Genomic DNA, 25,440 nt, shown 5'->3' with positions numbered 1-25,440 from the left:
ATTGCAGCTTGGGGGCCAGAAGACTTTAAGCGACCTTAAGCAGGATAGTCAGTCACTTGTTTTAAAGAATAAGTAGTTCTAGCACATTTTTTTTTCTCTAGCACATTTCTTATGAAAATCTTAGCCAGTGTAGCCAGAAAGCCTACCATTCCCATTCATGTGGGCCCAGAGAATGGCGAATAATGAACCTGTTAGGTATTAACATCTCAGCATTAAGACCAGATTTCTGGTATTCATTTGCCCTCAAACAGGCCCATGTCAAATGTGTATTATTTACTAAACTGAGGAATATAGAATGTCCCCCCAAACTAGCATCTGCTGATGGCCTAAGATTTTTTATTTTAAAGATTTCACTTGAGAGCGCACGAGCAGCGGGGAGGGGAAGAAGCAGACTCCCCAATGAGCAGGGAGCCCAAAGACGTGGGGCTCCATCCCAGGACCCTGGGATCATGACTTGAGCCCAAGGCAGACACTTCACCGACTGAGCGCCCCCCAACCAGGCGCCAGCAGCCTAAGGTGTTTTCAATACAGAAAAATATCTTTTCAAAATTGGAAACGCAAAAACATTTTGTAAACATTTTAAAGTTCCGAATTTGGACTTCACCAGAAGTTCAGCAAAATAAAAAGACTGCACAAAATAATCTGTGTGCTCAAACTGAGTATAAAATTAGCAAATGCCATCCCAACAGGTCTTTTTTTTTGGACAACAGACGAAATAGTTAAAAAAAAATTTTTTTTTGGTGAAATAATCCAAAAGCCACACAAAAGGACCATGAAGTTTTTGTAGGCTGCTTTGGGCCTGTAGACTCGATCAATAAACACTATCTAGTCACCTCTCAAGGAAGATACGATACAAAGAGAAATGGTTACGTGTGTTTATTTTCAATTTTTAAAAAGGTATGTCAATTTATATGCAAAGTAGGCGTGATTCCTAGCACCAGACAAAAAGCAGGGTACCTTCTATATGTTTTACGTTCAGACACTTCCCCCTTCACTTAGGAGTTGTCCAAATCAGTTAAATGTATTCTTTGGAATTTCTGACCATGGCGAACCTTTACAAAAAAGGTTCCCTTCCATTAACACTGGTACCTTCATTATAAGTTAACACTAGAACAAAAAATATTTCATAATTTTTTATTGATGGCATTTATCCCATGGTTTAACATGTTAATTATACTGTAATAAACATGGCTTTAATATTAAACTTTTCCTTATTATCCAAAGTCACCACAGTCCATTTCAGTAAATATAAAAATATATGCTTAATACTTTGTACAATACTGGTTTTTGGTCCAAACAAAACTGGATCAGAAAAGCCAATAAATTCACTTTAAGAATCCCCAATTTTTTTTTAAAGATTTCCAAATGGATTTAGGCAACTTTGAATAATGGGATTTACATAATAAAATCTGAGACAAGACTAAACAAAGAACAAACAAATTTTCTAACACAAAATTAAAATTTCAAGTTCACAGATTTATGTTATGCCAAAAAAGTACAGAAACAAAATTGTATTTACACAAGTTTCATAATAAAATAATGAAAAAGGCAAGACAGGTGATAGGAGAATGAAAATATAGAAATAGCATATAATTATTAAATGGAGAACGCACTAGATCTAATAAGTCCTTAGCATGGACCATTCTTTAATCAGGCTTCCTCTATCAGAAAATTTTAGTGCACAATACACCCAACTCACTCACTTCACACATACACCAGCACAAACTCAGCATAGAAATCATTCACTTCCACATTCTCTAATCTATACAGAATTCCTCCGATATAATTACAATTGCGGTGCGTTCCACAAACGCACATCAACGCACAGAGTGGTGCAGACACAGAGGTTCTATCTATACACAGCCATCCGCGGAGCGGGCTCGGTCCCTGGGTTCAGCCAGCCTATGCCAATCAGGGAAGAATGTGCTGGATTCTATTTTTGCTGAAGAATCAGTCACCCATCTAGCTATTATTTTTTTTTTTAAGGGGAATGGGAGAGGTAAGGGCAGCGCTTCTGTAAAGAAAAAGGAGGAAAGTCCCCAACATAAAGAAGTCCTCAGGCAGATCTGACTTCAGATAACCCTGCGCACAGTACGGGCCAGGATCTGAGAAGCAGGGCACCAGCCGTTGCGGAAGTGTGGTGTGTGACACACCGCGACCTTTATTTCCTGCGCCTAACAGCAGTCTTTATCTTGCGACCAGAAACTGAAGTTCCAGAAGAGGAGAACATATTTTTCCCATTTGACCTGTGAAAAATAGAGTGTATTATGTGACAAGGTGCTCAGGGGAGACTTGAGAACCATCACCATCCTACATGCGGCCGGGGCCAGGGGTGCACAGGGAGGGGAAGCACTGGTAAAGGAAACACATTTTCTGTCACTGTGCGTGTGCACGCACACACACACACACACACACTCTCTCTCACGTACACACCTGCTGCTGCACCACAGCTACGACCCTCCATGACTGTAATACGGCCAAGTGATCATACTGGAGAACATCCATGGGGTTTTACCTCAACTATACCATACTCCTTGGTGATTTTAGAAACAAAACACACACACGCAGGTACGTGCACACACCCCACCGTGTTAAGTTCTCCACATCATATGATTGTCTTACCCCATTGTGAATGCTGGCGAGGACTGGCTGAACGGGAAGCCTCCAGAGCCAGAAGGCTGCGCCGAGGCCGCAGGTGTGCTGGGATTTGCACCAAATGTGAACACTCCTGATGGATTGTTGTTCGTGAAGTTGAAGTTAGTGGTGCTGCTGCCAAACTGGAAAACTGAACCTAGGATAATTAAAGCAGAAAAACTTCATTAGGGTCAAAATAACAGTTTTTCTAGAAAGGACTCTTTTACATACAAAAACATGGGAAAGATTAAGCTTTCTTAGAATCATTTAATATGGGACACCTGGGTGGCTTAGCGGTTTACCACCGCCTTCAGCCCAGGGCCTGATCCTGGAGATCTGAGATCGAGTCCCACATCAGGCTCCCTGCATGGAGCCTGCTTCTCCCTCTGCCTGTGTCTCTGCCTCTCTCTCTCTGTCTCTCATGAATAAATAAAGTCTTTAAAAAAAATTTTTTTAAAAGAATCATTTAATATAAAGAAAATTAAAATGAAGTGTTTTCTCCACTGACACACAGAACATACTTAAACAGCCCTGAGCAAGTGATCCAACTTAACCATGACCAAGGAGAAAAGGGTAGGATGGACTTCTGGTTCAAGATACAGAATCAACACACACACTTGGTGCTAACTTCTTCAAAAATTACATTAAAATAATAGTAAAGGGATGTTTACAAAGATGGAGGAGAGAGAAGACAACACCAACAAAACGTAGACACTGGAAGGCTGGCCAGATCCAAGTACTAAGCTAGTGGCACAGATGGAATCATTGACACTAAACATCTCCAAAGGTTTGGGTGCCAGGGGCCACTGGAAGTGAGAATGAAAGTGTGACTACAAAAAAAGAAAAAAAGAAAAAAAAGAAAAAAGAAAAAGAATTGGATATCTGTGTACGAGGCAGGTACGCAGATCAATCCCTCTCCCAATCCAAACAAGATGATAATTCTCCTCTACCCCCACAGAATAGAACATCAGTCTCCAGAGAGGTCTCTGGACTAGGGGAGGACATATGAAGGCAGAGACAGCCTATCAAAAATAGAAGGATTAAAAATAAGTTGCTGTACTGGGAACAGAGAGCTGCACCCTTCCTCTCTGACTTAGGTCCTAGAATCCGGACAATCAGGAACATACATACCCTCCAAGCAGGAGGCTGGCAATAACCTCTGGAGAATCTGCCCATCTAGAAGGGAAAACCCAGGGACACTAACACCCAGGTCTTCCCAAGTAAGCAGGCCCGTCACATAAACTTACAGCGAGATTCAACACCTATGAGCATATCCGTGCACAAAGAACATCATGTTGTATTTAGGTGTCCTACATTCATAAAAGTATGAGCTGGATGGGAAAAGGTATTTGCAAATCATAAGAGCTGATACCCAAATATAAAAAACTTCTACAACTTGATAGTCAAAGAAACCAAAAACCCTGATTTAAAAATAGACAAAGGACTTGAACAGACATTTCTCCAAAGATGACACAAACAACTGGGATGCCTGGGTGGCTCAGCGGTTGAGTGTCTGCCTTTGGCTCAGGATGTGATCCCGGTCCTGGGATCCAGTCCCACATCAGGCTCCCTGCGAGGAGCCTGCTTCTCCCTCTGCCTAGGTCTCTGCCTCTTTCTGTCTCTCTCATAAATAAATTAATTAAAATCTTAAAAAAAAAAAAATTAAACGACACCAACAGATACATAAAAAGATGCTCAACATCACTCATCATCAGAGACATGCAAATCAGAACCACACTGAGACACCACCTCACACGTGTTAGAAGGGCTATCATCAAAAAGATAAGAGGCAACAGTTGTAGGTGAAAAAAAGGAACTGTCATGTACTGCTGGTGGGAATGTGAACCGGTGCAGCCACTATGGAAACAGTATGGAGGTGCCTCAAAAAAATTAAAAATAGAGCTACTCTATGACCCAGCAATCCTCATTCTGGGTATTTATCCAAAAGATTTGAAATCAGGATCTCAAAGAGATATCTGGACTCTTGTGTTCACTGCAGCATTATTTACAACAGACACAACCTAAACCTCTACTGACAGATGAAGAGATGAAAACAATACAAAGTACATACAATGGAATACCATTCAGCTTTTTTAAAAAAGAAAAGCTTACAATATGAAAAAACATAAATGAATCTGGAGGACATCAGGCTAAGTGAAATAAGCCAGTCACAGACAGACAAGTACTACATGATTTCTCTTCCATGAGGAATCTAAAATAGCCAAACCACAAAAGCAGAGAAAAGAGGGGCTGGCTGCTGGTGTGTGTGTATGCGTGCATGCATCAACAGAGAGATGCTCTTCAATGGGTGTGAAGTTTCAGTTACACAAGCCATCAGCATACAGCAGGGTGCCTACAGGTAACACTACTGCACGCTTAATTTGCTGAAAGGATGGATCTCATGTTTTGTTTTGTTTTTAAATTGTAGTAAAAATAGTTAACAACTATGATTAGAGAGCCATGAAGCACCAGACATTCGAGGAAAGTATTTCACAAGAAAATCAAGACCCAAACAATAATAAAGAAAAGCAATTTGGAGAAAACGGACTGAGCAATAGGAAAAAACTCCCATACTTCATCATTTATATCCTCAAGAGATCAACAGGTTAACAATTCTGAAACAAGAACAGAAAGATATAAAAGGGACACATCCACAGAACAAAAAAGACCATCTGAAATTAAAAAGTAATACTAGCAAAAGGAATATCTTGATCAAATGGGGAGTAAAAGTGGAGGAAATCTTCCCAGATAGGACAAAAAAGGAAAAGAAGAACGAAAGTTAAAGAGGCACAAAAATCTTCAAAGAAGTAATTCAAGAATGTTCACAAAAGGACAGACTAAATTCCTTACACAATCAATGGATAAAAATGGATCCCAACCAAGGAACATCCTCCTTGCCTCAGAACACTGGAGGCAAAAGAAAAGATTCTAATGAGATTCTAGAAAGAAGAAATGGGTCCCAAAGCAAAGATCAAGAAAGACTTCCAGAGCAACTCTAATAAGAGAGCCAGAAAATCCACCATGGAGAAATGCTTTCAAAACTATGAAAATTATTTCTAATCTAAATCTGTATTCAACCAAAATCTTACCAAACACAGGGATGGAATAAAGATACTTCCAGAAATACATGGTCTCAAAATTTTCTCCCTGAGGGCTTAAGAAATCACTGGAAGATCTGCTCTATCAAAACAAAGGGATAAGAACAAGACACTGACATCACCCAGGAAAGAGAAGCAGCTAAGGGCAATCTCCAAGAGAATGGTTAAGAAGAGATACCAAGACCACAGTTAAGTAGCAGGCCTAGAAAGCCTGCTGGAAGGAAGAGGTTAGAAGAGTCTGTGAACGGCACCTGGGTTAAGCATCCATCTTCAGCTCAGGTCATGATCTCAGGGTCTAGAATCGAGCCCCCCAGTCAGGCTCCCTGCTCAGTGGGGAGTCTGATTCTCCCTCTCCCTCTGTGTGTGTGTGCCCTTTTTCTCTCACTTGCTCTCTTGCTCACTCTCAAATAGAATCTTAAAAAAAAAAAAAAAGATTCTGTGAAAAATTTCCTTCAAATACTAAATAACAAGCAGCCAATGTATTTGAAAATAAAAAGAAACAAACTACCTGAATGAGGGAAGAACTATAAAGTTAGAACTAATGAAAGTACAAAGAAATTAAAACAGAGAGGAATCACTGGCGCCAGAGAAAACAAAATTTTGTATAGAAAAGAAAAGCACACTGTACCATACAGTGTCTGCATACTCAAAATACTAATCTAAGCACACAGTGATCAACCTAGGAGGTGTGAGCTGTCATCTGTGTGAAAGAAAGCTACATTCCCCAATTCCACATGCTGAGGAGCAATAAATCCTGATTAAAATGGTGAACATATACCTCAAGAGAAAGTACCAATACCCAGAATACATAAAACATTCCTGCACATCAGTGAGCAAAAGCAAAACTGAACCCAAAAAAATGGCTCAAAAAATCCTTATAGAAACAATTCACAAAAAATGAAATCCAGCAGAATCCAAATCTGAGAATCCTCATACAACGCAGTAGGATGTAAATGGGTACAATCCGTCAGGACAAGCTTGCGTTATTTTCTGCAGTATTGGATATGCATGCACACCTTTTAATCTGGCAGTCCCTCTCTTGGGTATATACCCTAGAAAAATATGCCCCAAGACACATACCCAAGAATGAGCAGAGGTACATTTCCTAAAAGGTAAAAACAACTCAAACACATTCGTGAACAGTATATGGATAAATTGTGATATGTTCATAAACAGATTGACTAACACAGTGAAGGAGAACAAACTATATGTAATAACATGGATCAACTTTACAAGTTAAGAGTGAAAGATGCAAGAAATCAAGAGACTTAATACAGTGAGATTCCATTTATATAGAATTAAAAATAAGACAATATGGTATTTTGTAGAGATTCATGTATCAGCAGTTAATTTTAAATTAAAACCCCAGGAAAGTGATCACTATAAAAGCCAGGACACATGAGAGCAAGGAGAGAGAGGTGTGTGATCACACAGGGACCCAGGAGGGGCTGCTGGCCATCCAAGCATCTGCTTCAACACCACACTGTTCCTTTATGTTTCATGCTTTTCTACATGAAGTCATATTTCAGTTAGAAAAATTAACATCGTGCAATTCTGAGGAACTATATCATCATAGTACAATGTGAGCAGCCATATTAAAAACAAAAAACAACAAAACAAAAAAAACCACAGAGGAATGTTTGTTTAAATATGCAAGTATCATCAAACAGAAAGCATCCTGGGTGCTTGGGCTATTCTGTCCCAGGAGAAAACTGGAGTGGAGGTATAACCTTCTGAAGTAAATCCAATCACAGTGGAGTGTTGGATTAGAAAATATGGCTAAAACTAGGCTGGAATGCTCCAAAAATCAGATGGGGAGAAACAGGACTGATCAATGCTGTTGAAACTAATACAACATGGTGTGTCATCAATACTTGAATAATAAAAATTTCAAAGACTAAGAAATAACTACATTTTTAAAGAATGTAAATCAAAGAGTAAGAAATAACTACAAAGAGTAAGAAATCAAAGAGTAAGAAATAACTACATTTTTAAAGAATGTATTTTTTTAATTTATTTGACAGAAAGAGAGCACAAGCAGGGAGAGCGGGAGAAGGAGAAACAGGCTCCCAGCTGAGCAGGGAGCCCAGTGTGAGGCTTGATCCCAACACTCTGGGATCATGACCTGAGCCTAAAGAATACAATCAACTGAGCCCCCAGGCATGCCAAATCACATGCTTTAATACCTTATAGTGTGCTTCATTATATAAAAGTTGAGAATGTTGTTTACAGCAATGTCCAAACATATATTTTTCTATTTCGCCAAGTACAAGAGACATTTAAAGAAAAAAGACATAAGCCTGGTTTCAAAATTCAAAAACCATCCTATTTAAGACACACAGATCCTAAGTACAGACACAAGCCATGTGACCAGCACACACTCACCGGAACTCGGAGCTGTTGCAGAGCCAAATGCAGACTGACCGGGCTGTTGTCCAAACACAGAAGGCTGGCTGCTGCTGGACACGGTCCCAAAAGTAGGTGGTGCAGGCTGAGAACCAGCAGAAAACAACGCTGCTGAAGAGGACAGAGCTCCAAAGCCTGGGGGATTAGGCTGGCTGGCACCTTGACTTTGTCCAAATGTCGGGGTTTGGTTAACACCAAATGCTGGACTGGCAGATGGTGCTGAAGGTCCAGTGCCAAATACAAAGGAGGATCCTAGAGGCCCAGAGAAACACTGATGTCACCTTAATAGCTACTAGGAGATAATTCTCAAGAAACATCTATACCTTCAGCAGCAAACTTCAAGCTTCTTTTCATACACTTACCTACCTGTACAAATCCCATCAAGGCAAGTTTTCAATAAATAATTAAGAATACAGTTCTTGCCATTATTTAGTGAAACCATACAGACAGAATGCACATACACAAAATCATCTACCTATTAACAAACCCACCTCCACAGCCAAACTTTTTTTTAGGTAGAGGGCCCATCTAAGACAACAGGCGATAACTCATCAGATATCTAATAAAGAGCAGAAACCAACTAACGTTGTCATCCTGTATATACTACAGAATGAGGACTTTTGTCTAACGGAACGGTCCCCCAGTTTCTGGTTACTTAACAACATAACATTTCAAAAAGAACAGTGGAAAAAACCAACATGACATTCTTATTGAGACTAGAAAAATTCTTCCCAAGACTTAATTCTATTAAACCGAATACAAACTATACAGGATTCCATGCAGTGAACAGTTACAACATCCTGAGTAAAGAGGACCTAACGGCACCCAGGCCATTCTGTGAAAACCTGCTACGCTATTTGCTAAGAGAGGATATAATTCAAGCCAGTCCAACTACAACACGTATGTTGTTCTTCTGTCAAAGTACCTGCAGAGCTGGAGGTGGTTGTAGCTCCAAAACTGAAGCCAGAGGTGGCGGTGCTATTACTGCTGGCTCCAGGACCAAAGACAAATGGTGTGACAGCTGGGCCTGTGCTGGACGTGGTTGCTGGTTTGCTCTCTTGAGAGAACAGCAAAGGCTGAGATGCGCTGGATTCGGCAGAGTTCCCAAAGGCAGAGCTGCTCACAGGATTGCTGGCCTGTCCAAACACGAAGGCAGCCACAGGCGCGCTGGAGGAGGAGGTGGAGCTACCAAATATGCCCCCGGGGGCTGATGTTGCTGGTGCGCTCGAAGTGGAAGCACTGCTGTTCAAGAAGCTGAACACGGACTTCACTGCACCTGGATCTGAGAGACAGAAACGAAGGGGGAAACAAAAATCTGTAAGAAAAGGAGTCACAGAAAGCATTTCTTCCCACTCTCCAGCCCAGTAATTCATTAGAAAACAGAATCATTAGGCTTTTTTCATATAAATGTATTCATCAAATGGACATGTTATATTAAATTTTGATATAAAGCAAACATACCCATCTTTTCTTTGATGGCTTTTGGACTGTATCTTAGACCAGGCACACTTTCAGCATTCAGATTAATGAGAAAAAAAAATATCACTTAAGTCCAACACATCTAACTGGAGGATATGTCCGGATAACTGTTCAGATAGTGGGAGACAGCTGTACTCTTCATTTTGCCATTTATGTTAGCAAAATCATAATTTATCCAACTGACAGCCACTTTTCTCTGCATTATTTACTGACAGTGCATCCTTCAACTCACTAATTGGTAACTCCACCTTTAGGACATACTAAATCTCCAAAATATGTGTGCATTTGTTTTCTCTACAGTTACTGTTACTAGACTGGTTTAATTATTGTAGCTTCATAGTATGGTTTGATATTAGAACAAACCTGTTTGTGTTCCTGCCCTTCTCTCCAAAATTTGTGCATTTTCCCTTCCATATAAATTTTAAAACGAGCTTATAGCTTGTCACACTCCACAAATTAAGGCTTCCAGCTATGGAAGGACTAGGTCACAAGGATCAAAGAGGGCACAGGGAACGAGTCTATGGTCCTGCACTAGCATCCTACGGTGACAGATGGGAGCTACTCTTGCAGTGAGCACAGCACAAACAACACACAGCTGTGTGATCACTACAGTGCACCTGAAACTAATGCAACATGTATGTCAACCACACTTCAACTACACAAAAAAACCAAGATTATGCTGGGGTGTTGGGAAGAATGCTCTCCCTCAGGAACAGGTATTAAATAGGTCTTTTATGTTCTTTCCATTTGTATTTCAATAAAATACAAATCAGAAATGTTAGAAGATACAAATGACATTTGTCCAACTATTTATTGCTGATTTAGAGGAAAGCTACGGGTTTTTATATAGTGAGCCCGAAACCACTCACCTACCTGAAGACATCTTTTTAACCATCCCAATCATGTTTCAGTTCCATAATACTGTCTCTAGACAGGGCTGTTCATAATATGGTATGGGCGGCGTTAGCGTGATTTACAGAAAGTGGAGTATGTTGGCTCACTTTCAAGTTAGTTAATGGGAGGTTAAGAGTGTGTTTCAATGGAAAGAGTATAGTGACACCACCATTATATGTGAGTAGACCTGATCTTATTTTTATTACCTTCCAAATTGTATCCATTACTTAGGTTTTGAAGTGTATTTTGAATGTCCAGACAGACAACAGAAAGACCTCCCACCCACTGAATTCCATTCTTTTTTTTTTTTTTCCAGGTTAATTCTTTGTTTCCTGTTTCCAATATATTATTCAGAAGTGTTTGTGGGTGTTCTATTTTTTTTTTTTTTTTTTTTTTGGCCTATCTGAAAATATCTTGCTCTTATATTTGACCAAATTCGGCTGATTATAAAATTAAGACCATTTTCACTTTGAGGACACTGCTCTACTATTTTAAGCACGTGATGTTACAAATTCAAAGTCGGATGCTAATCAGAACACCTGTTTATTTGTGGCAAACAGCTTTCCTCTCTCTGAAAGCATTCAGGATTTTGGCTTTGATGTCCTACAATCTCACTGGTATTTGCCAGTGAGTGGGCCCCTTAAAATTTCCATTTTAAGGCCAGAGTCTTTCTCTGCACGTAGGAAATGTTCTTCTGTCACTCCTTTGATATTTCTTCCATGCTGTTCTCATCTTCTAAGCTACTGCTCCTACAATGGCACTTGTGAGCTAGCTTGATTCAAGTCTCTGCACTTCTGCACTGACACTGAGAGATCTCAGTTCACTAATCCGACTATCATCTATGTTTTTTCAGCTGCTCAGTCCACAGAATGATTTTATTTCACCAACCATTTTTTTAAGTTTTAAAAATGCGATTTCATTTTTCCTTCAGGATATTGCTTTTTGTAATCACCTCTCTGTTTCAGGGACTAATATATTTGATGTCTATGCGCCTGATGATGACTGGTTAGCTCTATTTGGGAATGAAGGCCTGTATGTAAAGATTTAGTTAGAAAATATTTCAGGAGCTCATGAAAGAAGGCCTATTTTCCTGAATAGTATGCCAATTCCGAATGTAAAAGCTCACACAGGAGAGAGAAACATGGACAAATGGGCAACACTGTGGGTTTTCCACTAGAGCTGTATTTCTCAAAATCAGGTGTGTAGATACCATCATCACACTGTGGGGGTTTGGGACTGTTAAACTGAAAACACTATGCTCCTTTCCAAAAAGTTACCAGTTTCTCTCAACTATGTTCAGTGTAAACCATTCTCTCACCTGCTCCATTTGTCTAAATATTAGAGACACCTTGTAAAATAAAAATAAAACAAAAATAAAATTGTAACACTTACCAGCTGTAGTATTGGTTGGAGTTCCAAATGTGAAAGTGGCCTTTGTTGGCTGCTCCGATTCCTTCTCAGATGGTTTCGCCATACTGAAACTAAAGGTGGACTTTGAAGAACTCTCATCTTTGGTTTGCTCTGAATTCCCAAAGGAAAACACTGGTTGACACTTTGGCTCTTCACTGTCAGCTTTCTTCCCAAACACCAGAGAAGTAGAAGTGACTGGCTCCTGCTGTTTCTCTTCTGTCCTTCCCAAAACAAACAATGAGGCAGATGGCAGAGGGGCAGGTTCTATACCACCGAAAGTGAACCCTCCTTTGGCGGCAGGCATTTCTTCTTTTTTTGCTTCTGTCGTCTTACATGTGAAAGGAGCCACTGAAACACTCTTGGTTTCTATGGTTCCAAAGCTGAAGCTGCTCTTATTCTCGGAGGTCACTGTGGTGTTAGTAGCAGCAGGTGTGGAGTTAATAACACCTGTACCAAAGCTGAAGCCTACAGATGAAGATTTAGGTGTTTCCTCTTTCTTTTCTGGCTGTCCAAGATTAGACACCCCAAACTGAAATGGAGCTAACGAAGTTGTATTACTTAAACCAGAAGAAAGTCCAAATTTAAAATCATTATCATTCTTATTGTCTTTTTTAGCTTCTTCAGGTTTAGACTCAGACGAAACTCCAAATTTAAAATCTCCTATTGGTTTAGAAAATTTAAAGCCTTCACTCATGGAGTTTGGAGCCTCAGAATCTGAAGACACTCCTATTTTGAAGCCTCCCTGATCTCCAAACTTAAAATTTCCAGTGCTTGTTAAAGTCTGAGAAGGCCCAGAAGAGGATGATGGGATACCAAATTTGAAGGATGAAGCTGCTGGGTTTGAAGATGAGGAAGATGTGCCAAAGCCTTCAAAATATAAAAGACATCGAATTAATGTTATCCTCTCAAACAAAATGTACCCCTGAAAAACAAAGAGACAAAAGAATAACAACTCTGGAAAGGCCTTTGAAGAGTTATCAGCAATGGCCATAAAACATGAACCAGCTGCCCAAAATTCAGCAGGAGAATCACATCTTAGTCCTCACAACTATACATACTGACATACCACTTTTCATCCTGACACTGGCCAAGATCAAACAAATTTGATAAAACAGTGTTGGTGAGGAGTCTAGAACTAACAGACACTTTATACATTACAGGTAGATGCGTAAATTAGTACAAAATTCAAGGAAAGCAACTGTCAGTATTTACTAAAAATTACAAACACACGTATCCTTTGACCCAGCAATTCTACAGCTAAGTATGTACGTACGTATTTATTTATTTAAAAGAAAGGCGGACTGCCACATGCAGGGCCTCATCTGGATGTGTCTGGAGCCTTGGAAGCTTTACTGTCCTATATTTTCCTACAAACGGACCTTGATAGCTTGTCTGGAGGTCCTAGCAGGGAAGCACAACTACTCGTATACCCTTGAGCACACAGCTTGGGAAGGGTTGTATGTGGAGATGTGAGGGGAGGAGGGGACACCGCCTAGCCAGCCAGAAGATTGTCCTTACATCCTAAGTCTTTACTTAACTTTTTTTCCCCCTAAGTCTTTATTTTGAAGATAAACTCACAAACATGCAAAATGCCACATGCAATCCCAGGCAGCTGTGAATGAAGAACAAAGATGTGTCCAAGCTAATCTACAATAAAAATCAAGGGAGCAGAAAGGCAGTATGATATACAACATTTTCTAACAAAACAGAGGGAAAGAAGAATACACAGAATAAGAAAATATTTGCTTGTCATATGCATAAAGAAACTTTGGAAGAGTTTTAAGAAACTAACCAGTTATTACCTCTGGTGGGGGAGGAAAGATGGAAAATGAACCAATGGGAACAAGAGGTAGACTTTTCACTGTGAATCCTGTCATAATTAGAGTTTGAAATCTTGTGAATAAATTTGTTATCAAACATTAAAAAAGAAAACTTTACCATCAAAGAACCAAAAGAACTGCGTGAACAGAACCAGTACTTAAAAAGACAAATAACATGTTGACAAGATTAAAGTCTTAGTTTCCTAGTACTTCAATGTAGCTGAGTAAACTAGAAATGAAGTAACTGATTGGCTCAAAACAGGAATCATTCAAAGGTCAAGATATTTATCCATTACTTTGCCTACCCAAGTATAGAGACAAATGACAGCCAAGCTTTAAAAGCCCTCTTATCATCTTCAAACTCTGCCCCTTTAGAGACGACCCATTCCTTTCTTTCCCTAAGAAACTTAACTGAAAAATTATCAGAATTTGAGAAGCAAGCAGTATTCCACACGGTCTTTAAATATCTTCAGTCATATTAGACAGAAAGCTGAAAATGAAGGGGCCAGAGACGGTAATTAACTTGTTATCACATCTGCCTCAGAGAGACAGATTTGAAGTTATGGTGATTACAGTACAACAGGTAAAGAAGAAAGAAAAACGGCTACATAATGACCTCAAGAGGACTGGAAAGTAGTGATCTTCTAAAACACCCAAATGCAGTGTTTTGGTTTTTTTTTTTTTTTTTTTTACTTTCTAGGAGAGAGAATTAGAGAGGGCACAAATGGGTGCAGGGGAGGGGCAGATGGAGAGAGAGAATCTCTTCAAGTCGATAGCATGCTCAGTGCAGAGCCCCAACACAAACCAAGAGTCAGACGCTCAGGTGCCCCCTCCCCACAAATGCAGTGATTTTCAAACCAGCTGTGTGTCTCTTTAGCCATGTGATTAATTTAGTGGGTTCCAACCAGCATTTTTCTTCTAAAATGAAAAAGAATCTAAACAGGGTGACTTAAACATACTAAAGGGTAAATACTGGTTTGTGATACTTTTCTTTCAATCATATAGACAAATACCATGTGCATGTGGTAGGTCACAATGTAAAAGTTTACTGACTGGTTTCCACTCAATGTTTGAAAGCCGCTATCCAGGACATGGTTACAAGCTGATGAAGCTTGGCATTCTTTTTCTAATGACCTCATGGTCTCCACCTTAGAGGCCTCCTCCCTTACAGATTATAATGTTTCTCATCTCTCTCTCTGACTGTTCCTTCAGATCTAAAATCTCTTTCCTGGCTTGTATCAAATTTTTGAGTGAATTGTACCTCATATGAAATACTCAGTAAGTCACAGAGGACTATGAAGACTTGAAAAACTTGGCCTCCAGAGGCAGTTTAGAATGAATTGTTTTTAGAAGTTCTTCCTTTATGGAACAAAATATGAAGAGAATTCTTTTTCTGGGACATTCTCTGGGAAACCAAAGCCCAAGTCTAGATTACTTACAACAAAGTTCTCGGGGCATAAATTCCCAGTCAGATAAGAGTCAGGAAGCCAAAGGTTTGTTAACAGTTAAAAACAAATTATCTGCAACTCTCTCCGAGTCAATGCAAGACAGAATAACCCCTTACCAGCTGCAGAAAAGATACCTCACTGCTGACACTGAAATCACTTATCTTTACAGTAACTCTGAGAACTGAGCTAAAAGTATCCAGGACATTATCTCATTTTACATGAATTTTCAATAGAGAATGAGCAATTTTAAAATTGAACATGTTTGCAAATATTTCACTTTAAAATGGCAGTACAAGGAGGTACTGTACCAATGCCTTACCTTTAAACTCAGATTTTGTTCCGGGCTTTGCACTCTCACATGCCACACATTTGGTAGCATCTGCTTTATTCTGCACCAGGCAGATTTCACAGTCCCAACTGCCCTCGGGTTTCTTGAACTTGTCTAACCCCAGGCAGCTTCCAGATGACAGAGAGGCAGGGACAGTGCTGCTACTTGAAGCAGGTACCAAACTTCCTAAAAAAAGTGAGGAAACACATAAAAATTCTAATTCATGTTATGTCACTATCTTAAGGCACCATTAAGTCTATATGTTCAATTAGTGTTTCCTATTAAGACAAAGTGCCAGAAATACAAACTTTACACTGTTAAAAACAGTATAGATAGCTCAGATTTCTTTTAATCTTACAAATAAGCAGCTCACATTCACCATGTCTAGTGACGAGCTCCCTCTTAACCCAAAATGTGAATAATTGTGGTTTAAAAAAATAAAAAAAACATGCTGAGAAATCAGAGACTAAAAGGTCCTTAAGAATCTTTTTTTTTGTCCTTAAGAATTTTTGTCAAATCTCTTCAAACAGCACAGCATTTTAACATATAAATTATAGGCAATATCCTAACACATAAAATACATAGCCACAGACCACATTAATTTCAAAGGCCAGGCCTCTGCCTTCGAAATATCATTTTGGCACAGAAGTTCCTGCCATTGGTTAGAACCCAGTCATTTAACAGACACTAAAAGTACCATAATATACCACAGTACTAAGGATATAAAGATAAATGAAATGCTGCTTAACTTCTGAAAGTGCTAACGGTCTAAAAAGGGGGAAAGCAAAACAAATGTATAGTAGCACCATCACCAAAATGCAAAGTGATAAATGAGAAAAGAAGGAAGAGATGACTAAGGGGCAAGAGAAGAACCAATTTACAGAGGTGACATTTAAATCTTTATGCAGAACTAGCGGGTTTGTAGGGAGTGGAGGTGGCATGGGAAGGACGGCTCCACAAAGCCATCATGAAGCAAGTGCGTTACTACAAATGGAGCCATCCATTCTGGCCATCTCTACATGTTCTCCATGTCACCTCTCCCAACTACCTGGTGTCTCTTCCACTGTCATGCTCTCTCTCTTGCCAAGAAAACTGCTTCCTGAGGTTCCATCTTCGGTCCACTGTCCTCACAAGTCTCATCACCAACAAAACCACTTCCTACCCTGTACCTGTGGCCAGCGCACCTGAGCTTCAGCTCTGTGGTCTCCCTCTTAGCTGCAGTGCCCCTGGCCAGCTGGTCAGCGAGGCTGGATGGCTCTGCCTTCTGCATGTTTCTCCCATCCATTCCATTCCCTTTCTGAACCTACTAGCACTGCCCTATGTCAAGTGGCCCTCAGCTCTTGCTTGCATAACTTGTTGAGGCCTCCATTCTCATTCCCTGAAGTCCATTCTTCTAAGCAAAATCAGTGCCATGTAGTTTTGGATTTTCCTCCCCAGTCCCTCCTTTAAAAGATTAAGCAGCCCGGGTGGCTCAGTGGTTTAGTGCCACCATCGGCCCAGGGCATATGATCCTGGAGTCCCGGGATTGAGTCCCATGTCGGGCTGCCTGCATGGAGCCTGCTTCTCCCTCTGCCTGTGTGTCTGCCTCTCTCCCATGAATAAATAAAATCTTTAAAAAGTAAAGTAAAAAGTAAATGAAATAAAAATAAAAAAATAAAATAAAAAATAATAAAAAATAAAATAAAATAATAAAATAATATAAAATAAAATACAATATTAACTGTTCCAAAGTTTTGTTCCTGCCACTCCCCATAAGCTAACAGAATGGTTTCGTTCCTGCCACTTCCCGTAAGCTAACAGAGTTCAGTTTTAGGCCAGTCCCTCACTTCACATCCATCTCTGCTCCCATCTCTTATTTGAAAACTAGAGCCTAATGACTCCCAAATTTGTATTTCCAGCCCCGAACATGCATGTGTAATGTATCTAAAGGCTTTGCATTTATGTGCCAACTTCACACCTTCAAATCAACCATGTATTATTCTACATCCTGATTTGACTCCCTTAGTATCTCCATTGCCATGATCTTTGCCCACATGTACTCCTGATACATCCTCATCTGCCCTCTGGTCTCCAAATTTTGTTGCCTTCAAATCTATCCTCCAAAAACCCACGAAGCAATTTGTCAAACATACAAATTTAACTGGATCACTCCTCTGCTTATAATGATGGTTCATCATTTACAAGACTGAAGCTTGACTGCTTGAATAAATTTTTGAGCTTCCTTTATTTGTGGAAGGAATTTACTTTCTAACTCAGTTTTATTCTCCCAATCAACTCAGAATTAATTTTGGTTTCTTCCACAAGCAAAGGCTTGCTTTTTTATTTACTTATTTTTTTAGGTGAGGAGGAGGAATGCCACATAGAAAAAGAAAGTTATTTCAGAATGAAGATTCTGAAATCTTATTCTTGTGGACATGTCCAGTAAGAATTAGAAATAAGGCTCACCTCTTGTGTTCACACATAGGGTATACAGGTTAACAAATCAACTTTCCATTGCAGACATAAAAACTACATATCCATGAATAATGCAATAAAAAAATAAGTATAATTCCGATGATATTCTTAACACTTTTTACTTAGTACCTATGTTACCATATATCTATACCAAATAATTATATATTATAAAAACAGCAGAGTCCTTTCCAGTTGTGAATTTCCAATAACTTTTTCAAATTAGAACAGAGAAACAAAAAACTCAAATCTAACTCCATGTTTTTTACTGCCAAGTTAGATTCAGTAATTTACTATCATTGCAACATCTTGGCAGAGACCACACAGGTATAGGTATCACCATTAACATTCAACAACAGTCTTTTCACAAAGCAGTATTGTCTACTCCCTGGTGAAACCTTCTCTGGAATGACCACTTGCCGTCCTCACTTCAAAACAGAGATAAAGTGGTGTTTGTTTTGGGAACAACTGTTCCTTTTAAGATCTTTCAGCTTCTGTATTAGTCAACTTTGAAAATGATAACGAAGAACAAGTAGTTTCTGACAAAAATGTATGTAAAAAAAGAGGTACAAGTATATATTGGGCTGGCTAATGCACCACCTAAGATAACACACAGATCCAGCCTCAGGCAAGTCACTTGACCTCAAGATAGCTGAGGCAAATGAAGATGTATGAGGAAATGCTCATCCTTACACATTACAAACATTAAGGTGGTTCTTAGCAGACAATACATTTAAATGTCCTACCAAAATAATGAGCAAACTTTTCCCAAAGAGCCATACACGTACCTGGTTTCTCAGACACACAGGACACACATTTACTGTCTTCTCCATTATTAAAAACACAGCATACTGGACACTCCCAAGATCCCACAGGCCTTTTAAACTGATCTGCAAACCCTAAGGCAGCAGTGGTCACAGTGCAGGTGGCCGATGAAGCAGCCGCAGTCACGGCGCTCTCTGAGGCTGCAGGCAACGTAAGGACTCGCTTAACACCAGTCCCAGGCTTCGGTGTTTCACAGGCCACGCATTTTATCGCTTCGGGTTTATTCTGCACTAGGCACGTATCACAATCCCAAGTGCCTACTGCTGGTTTAAATTTGTCTCCAAAACCTGTCCCTGATGCAGAAAGAGTTGATTTGTCACTTTTACTTGGTGTTCCAATTCCAGTTTGTTTATTAGCATTATCTTTTGGCGGCAATTTTGTTGCTTGGCAGGCTACGCACTTGCTGTCTGTAACTTTGTTCTGGAGTAGACAAGTATCGCACTGCCACGATGATCCAGCTTTTAAACTTTCCCCAAACCCGATGCCACTAGAAGAAAAGCTACTTATTGCTGGTCTTGTATAAACAACTGGGCTTGTGGTAGTAGGCTGAGCAGCAAGAGAATCTGCCTTTGGTGATATGAAACCTATAAGGAGGGAAAGAGGAGAGTGTAAGGAAAAAAAGAAGTTAAGGAAGCTTCCTAATCAGAACATGATCTGAAATGTTATTATTGGGAGAACATATATTTATACACATTTATACAGTTACTAAAATTCAACATGGACTACTTAAAAATAGAGTTTTTACCTAAGCAATATTTAATAATCATGTAATTAATAAGTGACACTTAGGCCTCATTAAAATTCTTTAAAAGATGTTTTGTTTACAGTTTATCACCTTCTTCCTTTAGGAATTTCTACTTACTATAATTTAACCAATATCTAATTTGAGGCTTTAATTTGTAGTATTTTACTGACACGTACCACTGTCATCCATGTTTTGCAACACTCTGCCTCGCTACACGAATATACAGTACATTCATAGCCTTCCTCCCTCATCTATTTTTTTCTTTCAGGTGTTCCTGGCTATGCCAAATGTCTTCAACATCTATAGTATTTGAATTTTGTCCAGTTATAATCCACAATTGTGGTATCCTCTACTTTCAGTAAAAATCAGCAGAGATGCATAGGTACACATATTAGACAGATGTCCCTCCAAAGTACAATGCAATGGTAGGGATTGGTTTTAATTATACTAAGCTTATATAGAACTTTAAAATGGTAATGGTTCAATGAGAATTATAATGACAAATTCCAACAGAGATGAACCAAACCATCTGGCAAGCCCTAGAAATACAGAAATGATGAAGACGCAGTCTACTCGGGTAGAGCATGAATTCATGCTACTCAGAAACATGCCCATGGAATGTTAACCAAACCCTACTTCAAACAAACTGTCTCAAACAGTTCTCCTTTAACATTGTAAGTATACATTTTTGTAACCACTATGTACTTAGACAATTAAGGTTATTCACACAGAACCACGGAACAAGAGGAGTTGAAAAAACGTCTTCATGCTACCGAAACTGCTGTCATTGAATTGGGTTGATTCACTCCAACTTTATTCTTGAGAATGACCTTCCTTCCAATTCTTTACTTTGGACCAATTATATATACCAACAAACTCAGTGACCTGTTTGTCCAGCTTTTAACACCAAAGGAAAAAAAATTGGAGGGTAAGATAGAACAGAAGACTATAAAGAGATTTTCTAGTGCTACAATTAACTCAATCTTGAGCTAGTTTTAGCCAAAAGGCAAAACACGCACATACTTCAATACTCCCAGTGGTCTAAAATGTACTATCTTGTTAATGATTGATCTGCATCACTAAGGTTAGCACAATTGTAACAGTAACTATCTCAAGTAACTATCCTTTCCTTCACCTTTCTCAGGTTTTCCTAATTTCCCTCAAAAGACAGGACTCCTCCAAATTCTTGCTATTTAAGGAAAACTGAAAGGGGGAAGGGCACCATGAATGCAGAGTATGACTTATACAGAGATCAACCGTAGGAATGCAAGGCCTCTCTACTACTCAGTTAATTCTAGCCCAGGCACTCTGGAGTGCTGCCTCAACTATGCCAAATCGTTACTGGGACTCTCGTAGCCAGAATACTCATCTCTAAAATGAGAAAGCCACACCAAAGAAACCTAATCCTCCTAAATCTTGTTGTAGAAGCCAATCTTACCTGAAAATTCTTATTCAATTAGACACAAACACATCTTATCTGTTCAGTAAATCTAAATTCTCTCTGAGCAACTAGATCACCTTATAAACACTTTTACATTCCTACAGCAGACATCACAAATGGAGTTGTAGCCGTCCTGATTTTCAAACTGAAAACTTATTCCTACTTGAGGACTTCTAGTCACTGCCTTCAAGTTATTTCGATAAGTTAACAAATCCTGTTTCAAGCCAGCCCTGTCCCTTACATATACCTATGCTAGATTCAGCAAATGTTTTCTTTCTGCATGGCCTTGTTTTAATAGACCACAACTGAGCAATGATCCAAGAACAAGGCGGTTCAACATTCTCAGAGAAAGGTATGTCCAGGCATATCATCAGGTTTGTTTATTATTATTTTCCATATTAGTCCAACTCTTCTAAAAGGCAATTCATTTTTTCCTTCTATACTTCACTTCTTTTCTCCTGTTATACTTGCCTCTTAAGAAATTTCGTATTAAGACAATCCTTGAATTCTAAAGGAGAATTCCTAAGGTATTTACACCAAAAGAATTACATCTGACTACATCTACTTTCAAGTCAATAATTTTTTAAAAACCTAAAGTATACCACAAATGACATTAAAATAGTATCACGAATTTGTAATTAAGATATTAGAGTATTTCAAAGATAGCTGTTATCTTACCAGGACTTTTGAGAACATCTAGGACACTTCCTTCTTTCAGGGTTTTTGCAGGTGTAAAAGGGCCCTCAAAATCTTCATCTGGCTTCTTCTTACAGCTTGTACTATTCACTGCACTGATATCTTGAGCTGCAATTTTTTTAATTGTAAAAGACATCATGCTAAGAAAATGCACTGGATCAAGTTAAATGTATTAAAAGATCTTTCAAAGCCAATTTGGACCAACTTCAAAAACATCATGAAAAAGTCACTGTAATTCAAAGATAATAAACAAATTTACTTAACAGTACAGGGTTAGTTTACCTTATAAGAAAGTAGAGATACTATTTCCCATACTGTACACTGTACATTCTTCCCCTCCAAAAAGGCAAATAGTATAAACTATAATTGTTACCCAGTGAATTAACTGGTAATCAAGAAAATCAAACTGAAACACTGGAGAGGATATGACCAAGAGCAAGCTCATAAACTGCACAAAATGTGTTTCTGCTTATACAACTTATAATATTGAGCAAAAAAACCCTTAACAAGGAGTACTCAAACTGAGCCAGTTATTTCATTTCTAGAAATCCATCCTATGATTCAAAGTATCCTTCAGTTATCATACTGAAAACATGGATGATAAATGCTCACTATGGGACTGAGTATACCAATCAAAACACCGGCATGGTGTAGTGCTAGGCAGCCACAGAAACCATCCTTAAATGCATAGTTCCAGATAAAGGCAAGTTAGAAAGTCCAGAACATTTTGAATGAGACATCTAAAAAGTAATGGTGGCTGCTAGTGATGAATGGCTTTTTACTGCTGCTTCTTTTTAGGTTTCCTAAACTTTCCAAAATGAACATATACTTATGTTAAATAGGAAATCTATATTTTCAGTATGAAAATAGCTTTGTAGTTATATTTTTAAGGGAGAAAGTTTGTTTACAGATGAAAGTATGTGTGGTATTGTTTCAATACAACCTCATATTGGTGTATTGTTGTGCATGAGAAGGGAAGGGGAAATGAGAGGAAGAGAAACAATATTAGTCACAAAAACCTAAGTGTTGAAGCTGGGTAAAGAGTACACTGGAATTCAGTCTGCTAGATCTGGAAATGTTTGATTTTTTTTCCATAATAAAATACAAATAACCAAGTTTTTTAAGTGCTTGCCAATTTAAAGGAGTGGGTGAAGTAGTTTCAAAAAATCCTACCTACCCCTATACCCCTATATCTCATGCCATAAACAAAAATTAACCCAAAATAGATCAATGATCTAAACATGAGAACTAAAACCGTAAGAGTTTTAGAAGAAAACTAAGGAGGTATTATCTTCATGACCATGGATTTGGCAATGGATTCTTAGATACGACTTCAAAAACAAAAGCAAAGAAAAAAATTATACTATCACATCAGAAACCTTTGTGAATCTAAAGGTGAAAAGACAATTTACTGAATGAGAGAAATTATTTATAAATCATATATCTGATAAGGATGTAGTCTCCAAACTATATAAAAAGGCTTATATCTCAGCAACAGAAAAATTAACAACTTAAAAATGGGCAAAGGACTTAACAGACATTTCTCCCAAGATTAAAGGACCAAGAAGCACTTGCAGCACCATTTGTCATTAGAGAAACCACAATGAAGCATCACGTCATACACACTAGGATAGCTATAAACAAAAAATGAAAACTAAGCATGGTGAGAATGTGGAGAAATTAGAATCCTCATACACTGCTAGTGGGAATGTGAAAGGAGTCAGAGGTTGAGAAAAACAACTTTGTGGTTAAAAGTTACACTTAGAACTACCATTTGACCAGCAACTCCAGTTCTAGATATATACCTCAAAACACTGAAACTAGTATTCAAACAAATACATGTACATGAATATTCATACCAGCACTGTGCTCAACAGCCAAAAATTGGAAACAGCCCATATATCCATCAATGGATGAACAGAAAAATTATGGTATATCCATACAATGGAATGTCATTCAGCCATAAAAGGAGTGAAGTACTGGTGCACCTAGTTGGCTCAGTCAGTAGAGCATGTGACTCTTAAACTCAAGGTTGTGAGTTTAAGTCCCATGTTGGGCATGGAGCCTACTTAAAATAAAAAACAAATAATAAATTACAAAAAAAAAAAGGAGTGAAATACTGATACATACTATAACGTGTAAACCTTGAAAACAGTTAAGTAAAAGAAGCTAGGTGCAAAAAAAAAAAAAATCACATTGTATATTCCAGAACAGGTACATACATAAAAACTAAACACCACTGACGGTTGCCGGGAAGTGGGGAGAGAAGAGATACAGAACTACTGTTTAATAGGTACAGGCCTCCTTTCGGGGAAATGGGTATTTTGGAACTAGACAGACTGTGGTAGTTGCACAGCATCATGAACGTACTAAACACCATGATTTATTTCATCTTACATTAATTTCACCCCAGTAACAAAAATACACAAGACACAAAACACTGTGCTGTGTCAAAACAAACCATATGGGACACATGGGTGGCTCAGTGGTTGAGTGTTTGCCTTCAGCTCAGGTCATGATCCCAGGGTCCTAGGATCGAGTCCTGCATTGGGCTCCCTGTAGGGAGCCAGCTTCTCCCTCTGCCTGTGTCTCTGCCTCTCTTTCTGTGTTCTCTCATGAATAAATAAAATCTTAAAAAAAAAAAAAAAAAAAAAAGCATATGCTTGTAGCACTTTTTGTCTATCCGTCTTTAGAATTAAAACTGAATTGCTTTTAGTAACTTAAGGTAAATTTTAAGGATACCTTGCAGTATTCTCTAACGGAAAAAGAAGATTATGGAAAAATTAGCTCCTGCCACAAAGTAATGACAACTTACACATTTTCAATCAATTTCTTAATGACAAAAGTGGTGAAAATCATTCCCATAATTCTATATATGTCACTCCTAAAAAATGACTTAAAAATCTGGATAATTAAAAAAAAAAAAAAATCTGGATAATTTCCCCAGATGTGATGAAACACAAAAGTTGTCTTAACAAACTGCTGCTTATCCAGTTACCATTAGTAACACATTAGCAAAAACCAGGAAGGATTTTCATGCCTTTCCTCATAACCAGGCATGAAAATGGTAATTTGTAGAAGTTTATTCCTCTATGAATTCAGTCACATTGAAGAAAAAAATCTTGTAAAAAGTACACCTGAAACATCCTTATTTTCTCTAATTCCTGCACCCTTGTATTTGCTATTTATCTGAATAAAATGTCCTTGCTCAAAAATTCTTGACCTGAGTAAATAACTTAACCCAGATGATTCTCCACTTCCTAAATAGCAAACACTTGAAAGAACACTATCACAACAAAATCCTAGGATTTAATTATCTAATGACTCATTTATTTCCCTCAATTACACCCATTCCTTGAGTCCAGAAATTATGAGTCACTATTTGCAAGGCCAGCATAATCCTTGTACATAAAGGTTGTGAAGCGAACACTAAGCCTAGAGATGGAGTCAACTGCAATTACAACTTTACCTCAATAAGAATGTAGATAACCCGTGAATTTCTTAGAGATTTCATTTACAATAAACTGCCACCTTAATTAAACTAAGACAATGGACACATCTGCTGCCATGACTATCCCTATCATAACCAAACTATAGCATTTCCATTTAGTAAGCTAAGTGTTTCTGTGAATAGAGACAAAAAATATTGTCAAGGGTTGATACTAGCTCCTATTTGCTTTCTAGAGCTAATTTCATTCAAATGAAAGAATTTAGAAGAACTGCCAAAGACTAAAGAACTTGAAATACTAACCTAATATAATGCAA

At 38.5% G+C, this 25,440-nt stretch overlaps 1 protein-coding gene across 5 annotated transcripts in view; it reads right to left on the bottom strand.

Annotated features, from left to right (window-relative positions):
* Positions 1 to 861: 861 nt before the first annotated feature.
* The window catches only part of NUP153 (nucleoporin 153), an 84,907-nt gene continuing 60,328 nt past the window's right edge, over positions 862 to 25,440 (bottom strand). For all 5 annotated transcript variants that reach the window (XM_077886261.1, XM_077886258.1, XM_077886260.1 and 2 more), the window contains 8 exons: positions 21,658 to 21,783; positions 18,757 to 19,377; positions 15,509 to 15,703; positions 11,904 to 12,788; positions 9,064 to 9,420; positions 8,118 to 8,390; positions 2,623 to 2,791; positions 862 to 2,246 (listed from right to left, as the gene is read on the bottom strand). In XM_077886261.1, the coding sequence (XP_077742387.1) occupies positions 2,162 to 2,246; positions 2,623 to 2,791; positions 8,118 to 8,390; positions 9,064 to 9,420; positions 11,904 to 12,788; positions 15,509 to 15,703; positions 18,757 to 19,377; positions 21,658 to 21,783 (2,711 nt within the window). In that variant the 3' untranslated portion in view covers positions 862 to 2,161. The remainder of the gene's footprint in view (positions 2,247 to 2,622; positions 2,792 to 8,117; positions 8,391 to 9,063; positions 9,421 to 11,903; positions 12,789 to 15,508; positions 15,704 to 18,756; positions 19,378 to 21,657; positions 21,784 to 25,440) is intronic.

The sequence above is a fragment of the Canis aureus genome, chromosome 37 (assembly GCF_053574225.1).
Source record: "Canis aureus isolate CA01 chromosome 37, VMU_Caureus_v.1.0, whole genome shotgun sequence".
Lineage (NCBI taxonomy): Eukaryota > Metazoa > Chordata > Mammalia > Carnivora > Canidae > Canis > Canis aureus.
This window is presented reverse-complemented; position numbering and strand designations above follow the sequence as displayed.